The sequence below is a fragment of the Strongylocentrotus purpuratus genome, unplaced genomic scaffold (assembly GCF_000002235.5).
Source record: "Strongylocentrotus purpuratus isolate Spur 01 unplaced genomic scaffold, Spur_5.0 spur5_scaffold_6, whole genome shotgun sequence".
Classification (NCBI taxonomy): domain Eukaryota; kingdom Metazoa; phylum Echinodermata; class Echinoidea; order Camarodonta; family Strongylocentrotidae; genus Strongylocentrotus; species Strongylocentrotus purpuratus.
In genome coordinates this window covers 15349000-15357151 of record NW_022145612.1, presented here as the reverse complement: position 1 = coordinate 15357151, position 8152 = coordinate 15349000, and the positions used below count along the sequence as shown (strand labels likewise).

At 35.2% G+C, this 8152-nt stretch overlaps 1 protein-coding gene across 1 annotated transcript; it reads right to left on the bottom strand.

The window, feature by feature from the left end:
- Positions 1–281: 281 nt before the first annotated feature.
- Positions 282–5033, bottom strand: LOC753187 (serine/threonine-protein kinase pim-1). The gene is made up of 5 exons (XM_011664002.2): positions 4769–5033; positions 4517–4623; positions 4268–4315; positions 3395–3758; positions 282–2641 (listed from the first exon to the last, which is right to left on the bottom strand). The coding sequence occupies exons 1-5, from the start codon at positions 4857–4859 to the stop codon at positions 2067–2069; spliced, it is 1185 nt and encodes a 394-aa protein (XP_011662304.2). The 5' UTR covers positions 4860–5033; the 3' UTR covers positions 282–2066.
- Between the last annotated feature and the right edge of the window lie 3119 nt (positions 5034–8152).

The window sequence follows — 8152 nt, the reverse complement described above, 5'->3', positions numbered from 1 at the left end:
AACTATATTTTGTGTTTTTGGTTGAACCGCAGTTAAACTGCTTATAAGATGTTTAATAGTACCTCTCATTCGCTCTCACTTATCCGTAAAAAAATATATCTCTGTCTCATTAAACATCCAATTCATTCCTCACAATATTATTATCTAGGGCGACCTTTCTGATCGATCATCCTTCCTTTCTGTCTTCATTCGCATGGGGAAAACTATCTCATCATCAGTCTATACACGGCAATTCACATCTCTGTACTGTTTACAAACAAAGCAAACTTGAAAAAGTAATGTAAGTTTTCATTGTGCCAACTGGCAAACCGTTTAATTGATATTTTTATTGCAAGTTTTTTTTCTTTTTTTCCACAATATAAAAAATACATATCTGTTATTTACAAAAATTCAATTAAATTAATAACAAAATGAACGTATAATCCCACATCAAAATTCATGAGGAACAATATATTACTAAATTCAACAATCTTCGGGTACTGAGGTATCTGAGTGATGACAAATAAATAGGACATGTCAAAAGACAACTTCAGTTTTTTCACACAAACATTTAAACAAGAGAAATAAAGACACATATATATATTGACCTATGCCTAATTTTTGGTCACCGCTTAAAATGATTCAGGCACAACGGTGGACTTTGAATTGAAATTTTTCAACATTACTGGAAGGATCAGGGGGTTAGAAATGTCTTTAATTGTGTTGTTGGCTTCAATATAATAAGGGAAATGCACCATATTAACCATAACTTCAAGTACAGACATTTCTTGGTAACTTCTGAATAACTAGATATCTCTTCAAGCACTTGAAAATTCCAATATAGAAATTCGCAAATTCATTTTAAATTTCATTTTTTCCAAACCTGAGCAAATAAAGATTGCAATTAAGAATTGAAATTCAAAATTCAAATTCAAAAATTAAACATCAAATTTAAATTTTTAATTATTATATACTATCGGACCAGAATTGACACCAACCTCAAAACAAAATGAGAAATGAAAATCAATGATGGCAATTTAAAAACTTCACAGAAGAGAAAAGGATCAACATTTTCCATACTGTTGATTCATAAATGTATGTAATGTATGTATCTATTCCAGTAATTCACATATCCAGCCCAAGAATATGTTAGATTCCCAAATAAAAGTAATAATCCATACATCTGATTTTTAAAAATACTAATATACTTTCAGTCAAAATGTTGAAATAAAATTCATGTGTTATTGCAACATGAATTCCTTTTCAATACATAATTTTCAATGAATAATAATGCAGGGCTGATAATTAAATTGCTGTTAAAACTGGAAAAGATGTTGAGATTAAATGGGCAACTTTTAAATTGCAAAATTTGATTTTAAGTAGAACTATTGAATGCAACTGATATCGAAGTGGCGTAAAGTCACATACAAATGTCATTATTTGGTTTGCAACAATATATAGATTTATTAAATAGGGCATGAAGGATGTGACATACATGTTGAAATAGGACAAATTTGTAAATATCATACTCACAAGGCAACTGCAAAGAGTTGCTGGTATTTATTGCATTTTAGCAAACAAGCTTATAAAATTCTTAAGGGAATTGGCACATTTTAAGGTACAAAATACTTTGCTATCCCTTGCAAAATGCTTGCACCTAACATGTGCAAATCGACCATGTCACACCCTTCTTCAATGGGGTATTATACATTCATTCAATAGGACAATCTCACATTTGCAGCAAGAGGCAGCAAATTTAATATCACACACTGGGTTTTAATGTTTTCAAGTTATTTCTTCACCTAATGAACAAGCCTCAACGAGGTTATATATAAATAAATAACCAGCATCTTTTTATCTCAAAATATTCACACCTTAATACTTTGCTGCCCCTTTAAAATACGACAACATGACATCACTTAGCAAAAACAGGGAAATATTGCACTTGATAAAACGCGACCACAACACAGCCACTAGCACCGCATCTGTAATGGCAGAATACGCGATAAATAAAACGACACATTTGGAAGGTTACTCCAATTGTGCGTTGCAGGAGTCCATGGTAGGATGATGCATAACAAGGTTTGTTAGCTGTGTTGGGCTATAGGGACGAACAAACAGTCTCTAACTTCTCCATCCTCAATACCAGAGTCTGATGAATCAGAATCTTGTGAGTTTGAGAGTAATTTGACACTGGATAATGTCTGTGAAACAACATCACTTGCACGATTGTGAATGAAACAGTTTGAGGGGTGCGATACTGTGCATTGGCATGTCTGTGCCTTGTGGATGTCCTCATGGCTAGAGTTGGTGCTGCTGTATGGGCTATTGTCCAAGCTATTCATAGAATGTCCAGTGCAGATGATCTTTTGGCCACCATTGTCTGTTTGACCCTCCCTCATCCAGGGATGATCAAGAATGTCCTCAATCTTCAATCTGTGCTGGGGTTTCACCTGGAGCATCGACTGGATCAGATTTTTCAGCGAATGTGACAAACCGTCGCGGAAATAGAGTTCAGCTCTGCAGATTTCATCGTCTTTTTCAAAAGGAATGTCACCACAAGCCATATCGAAGAGTAAGATTCCAAGTGACCAGATTGTAGCTGAGCGTCCATGGTATCTGTGTGACGTAATCCATTCAGGTGGGCTGTACACTCTAGTGCCTGCAGAGGAGACAAAAATTAAGATACTTCATTAGAAAATGTTTTACATAATTAACGGTAAACACTTTAAAATCTCTATAAAACACTACATCACAATTATATACATCAGTATTTCCATTCCATATTCTTCACTGCAATATGATCTGGGGGAGAGTTCACCGAGGCATAAGTAAAATTTCTTCCCAGGTTTGCATAGCTTACTAGGCTTGGGTTGAATAGTTCACCCGCCGTTTGACGTCATACCCTGAATGGCTGTGTAAATGTCAGTCGCAAGCTCCTTCTCCCCGAGACCCAGTAAGTGAAGTGCACTATACACACACATGTATGTGTACACACTAGTGAATTCCATACATTTCTTCCCCTGGCTACACTATGTTCTCTCAATATGGAGTGAAAACATTTTCAACAGTGAATTGAACATTACTTTCAAGATCATGATCAACCGAGTCTATATACAACTGTAGATATCATTACCGTAGTCTCCAAGAACATGTACTGTACATCAGATCCTATTTTCTTTGAAATAAACAGTTATTAGTTATATTTTACTTGCTCAATATCTGGGACTCCAGTGTAAGAACATATTGTCTTTTCTGATCTTTATTCTACCAAAAAGTCCAAATAGAATTAGATGTACATGTAGATCTGAAATATATGAGTATGACTCATATATTTGCTGCATATTATTAGTTCTTTTCAACTTTTTTTAAATTTCTTTGTTAAAAACTACATTAATTTGCTTTCCAAACTCACCATCAAAATCTTTGTAGACTGTATCCTTAAGGAAAGCACCAGAGCCAAAGTCTATGATTTTAAGATGTCCAGTTTTCAGGTCAACCAATACATTTTCATCTTTCAAGTCTCTATGTACTACACCAGCCTCATGGCAGCGGCTTGTAGTTTCCACAATTTGCTTGAAGAATCGACGACAAAGTTCTTCTGGTAAAGGTCCTTGCTCAGTGATGAAGTCGAATAGATCTTTGGCAGGATCAGGCCTTTCCATAACAATCACAAAACTGTCGGGTTGTTCGAAATAGTCCAACATACTAATACAGCCATGGATTGAAGAAACACGCTTCAGAAGGCTAACCTCGAGTGGAACTTCTCTGCCATTGAGCTGTTAAAATAAAATAAGGTAAAAAGCAACATTAGACATATGAAAAAATATAGAAACGGACATTAATATGCAAGTATAAATTAGAATCTTTAAGGCTTGATAACAACTTAACAAGAAGAAAAAAATTGCCTAAAAAGTACGTCTTGTCTAAAAATATGCTAGTTTTAACTTGTAATCACTGGTAATGTAGGACAGAGAAAAGTTGGAAATTCTAAAAAAATTAAGATGATCTGAGGAAATATATGGTGGTGTTGCAACTAAAAACTTTAGTTTGCATTTAGTTCATAAATAGAAATTAAATAAAAAGGGTTTGGCGTTCAAAACTGAATGTAAAATTGTCTTTGAAACAAGGGAGTGAACAGCTGATTGTGACCGGCGAAATTGACTTTATTTGGCATTCCGCCAGCTGATGCGAACGAACCGGCCGGTCTAGTCTGCGTTTACAAGTCTTTGTTCAACAGATCGCTTTGAGTGTGTGCGAGTGTAATGTGGAAATGTGTAACACTCACCTGCACCCAGTCGTTGACTTTCTCTTTATTCACCAACTTGATTGCGACCTGAAAAATACAAAAGAGAAATAGAAATGTTAATGAAGTTTCGAGTAAAAAAACTGGAACAGCATTTATTACAATCTACGATCATTGGAATTAGACCTCTAGTGCAAGTTGAATATTTTCATTTTACACATTTGAGTTGCACATCACAATACAATAACATTCGCGGTATACATAAACGCACTGCAGTAGTAGTCTACTCACCGGCAAATTGTCAGATATCCTAGACCCTGCGTAGACTGTACCAAATCCACCGCTTCCAATCAAAGAACCGATGCTGTACGTCTTCTCAAATGATTCTCGCTGCTTTCCTGTAATACAAAATTAGAGAAAAATTTCTGTTATAAACTGAAGTCTTGGAAATGAGAGAAAAATACAAAGATCAGACAGAGAAAGAGCAGATTCTCGTACATTACAGAAATAACATCAACATTAGAAATTTGAAATTGAACTTACCGTTGCGATCAGCTGTTGTTCGTCCCATGTTTTTAACGTTCATGGAGCAAATTTCGGCAAACTGACTTGTCAGCTTCCGAGGTAGATTCATGTTGAATTTAGAGGAGAAATAATATTGTCACGCTGTTGTGATGAATATAGAATACGATCCGTAAGTATAATTCCAAGAGCGTCGGTTAGGTGCTTTCACGACTAGAGTTGTGTTTACTACTGAAGTATTTGATGATCGTCGGGTGACTATAGTAAAAATTGCCACGACCACACAAAACACTAAACACAGGCCAAACCGTACCGTGCATGCAAGCCGGGTGTACCCGCCTCATAACATTGAGGCTCGGAGTCAGTGACTGATGAATATTCATAAGAAGTATATCCATCCGCACGGTGATCAAAACAATGCTCTTTTGGTACCTGTTTTCTTATAAAACATGAACTAAACGTTGAAAATGTGATCAAATGATGTTCATTAGGTTTTCTGAATGAATTTGTGATGATTTGCAGGTCATCAAATGCCTTTGTAAAATGATCAAATGTTGGTACTAATTTAGTCGCGTATGCCCTTTCCCGCTTTTATCAACGGTTAACGTGTAGGATATCGTCGCTTGTGATTGGATGTTTTTTCTAAACCAGCGGACGAATCAAACTGATTGTGTTGATGCATATTCATAAGGTTGAACGTACATTATAGCGCTCGATTCTCCCCGCCAGGTGAACTTTTGACCGCGAAATCTCGGTGTGCATAAAAAATGTCTGGATGATTTTGCCTGCAAACTGCTTTTTTCTTCAGCGTTTTAATATGTCTGCCACAATTATGTGAAAGAACATTCGTACATTCATTTCAGATGAAAATTATCGTATTTTGACGGTACTTCTACAAGTTATTAAGAAATCATAATTTCTCTTATCATGAATAATAGAAATATGTAGCATTTACAGACAAGAACTAGATCTATAACATGAGCTTATAATTATGAATACGGCTGTGTAAGTTACTATTAGACCTTACTTTATTCAATTAGAAAAGAACAAAGAAAAAAGCTTTCCAAAGTAGACAAACTTCTTCAACGGGGAAACATATGTTCTTCAGTATTGAATACATTGCAGATTCCAGGATTGTAAGACTGACATGATTTCAAATGAAAAACTTCAATCATGTACTTGGGCATGAAGCCAAGCAGTGCCCGTCGCGCAAACGACCGAGACCATGAATACAGCATAATTATGCCTAACTCTGCGACATAACATCGCGTGCTACGTCGATAAACCGCCCAACGTAAGCGCGCCTGCCTGGTTCGATTCAAAGCAGACGACATGCTCTCATAACAGTCGTTGAGGACGCTAGACCTCTCACCAATATGATATTATTATGAGCGACAATTTTTTTTTTTTTTACTGTACTTTATCCTCGTTGGACTACAATTTTTATGTACTAGAGCTACTCGGATTTCTAGGCACTTAACTTTTTATATTTTACATTTCAACACTTTAATTCAACATGCATTTTTCCATTGACGATCATCAGTGAACTATTTCCAATCTTTCAATATTATCAATCATAATTATGCATAATTACAATTGGTAATCTTCTAAACATTTAAACTGAATTGCATGTAGTCATACTTATTCCATTAATTGTATTGTTTCCATGTATTTTTAGCTTTGTTGGTTGTTTTCATATTTGTTATTATGCTCATGGTACATGTAAATACAATCTTTTCTAGTCTGATCATTCTATTTTCCTACAAAGATCTCTTTTCCAAGCCACAGTTTAAGTTTATATCTTTTTCTTAATTTGTCTAAAATTATTATTAATTTCATTATTATTATTATTATTATTATTATTATTGTTATTATTTGATTATCATTATTATCAATATTATTATTACTATCAATATTATCAATACTATAATTATATCCCTTTCATTCTCTCTCTCTCTCTCTCCAAAGACTCAATTACATGTAGTTCCAATGACGTCAAACGATTATTTCCTCATGACAACATTCCAATCAAAACAATATTTAACTTAATGAGACGTCACAACATCAAACAAGGAAGGATTCTTTATGATAATGTTAGACCTATACTATCCACTCAAAACATCAGGCTCGCATACATGCACACATAAATATATAGTATATTTGTTGTGATATAATACTTTCGACTATTTTGCATAAGTAAAACTTGTCAGCCCATGAATGTCAATAGAGTATCCTAAGAACGGATCAACACTAACTTCATACACAAAAAGACAAGTGGATGTAAAGCCATAAGTCTGCTGCGCCAACGCCTTCGCCCCGTTCTAGACCACGCAAAACAGAGCTCTATAGTTCTCCAACGTATGCTCGATAGAACTATGAAAAAGTTACTCAACTTTTGGGAAGTTTCTCACGCAGGTACGAGACAACAATACAGGGTGAGGTTAGAGTCGAAGAATGCCTGGAATGTGGCTACCCTGGGACACCTATACGATGACGGACCCACTATTGTTTGGGTATTATATATTTCGGGGGTAGCCTCGCCCGTCTTAACCGGTGGTCCGACTTGCTTGGTACTGCCAGGCAGTCTTCGCGAGTCATCGTGATTCAGGTCTTTTTACGATTTGAATTATCATTATTTTATCGAAGTTCATGATAATGAGGACAAAGTGAGACCACTCAGTAATATATGTCTTTAGGGAGAAATAGAACTGGAAATAGGCTTTCCTAAAAAGTATAGCTATTTCAGGACCTACTAAGAAGTGGTAGGTCCATGATAAAACCAAAACTATTCAAAGATGATAGTATTTAAATATTATAAAAGTATACATAAAGCGTCCAATCGTGTATATTGCCAGAATCATTGAATATCTCATTACCAGGCATAGTACAGAATGAGCTGTATGATTGTAAAGTTATATTCGTCAAACCTCAAACCTTAGAGTACACCAATTCAGTTTATATACAAAGAACATCTGTCCTGTAATTATCTCATGGATCACCTTTCGATATTGTCACTGAATAAGTATATTTTACGACTTTCATTTCCTCTTTATTAATGTTATTATTATTATTATTAGTAGTAGTAGTAGTAGTAGTAGTAGTAGTAGTAGTAGTAGTATCATTATTCTCATACCATACTAACCTACATCAGTCTGTGTCATAATAATATGCCAACAAAAGTGATGGCGCAAAATGAAAAAGAATTTCATGCTTTCAATGGCCACAATTTGAACCCAACAATAAACATGTTAGGCCACCCCTAAAAGCTTGGTCACTTATTGTGTAACTCCACAACGGTTTATTGATTAGTAACCAACTGTCCGATACTTGATGTAAACTGTTTCCGGATGAGCCAGATTTGTATCGGTAAACATCCTCATGAATATTCATCCGTAACAATTCCAC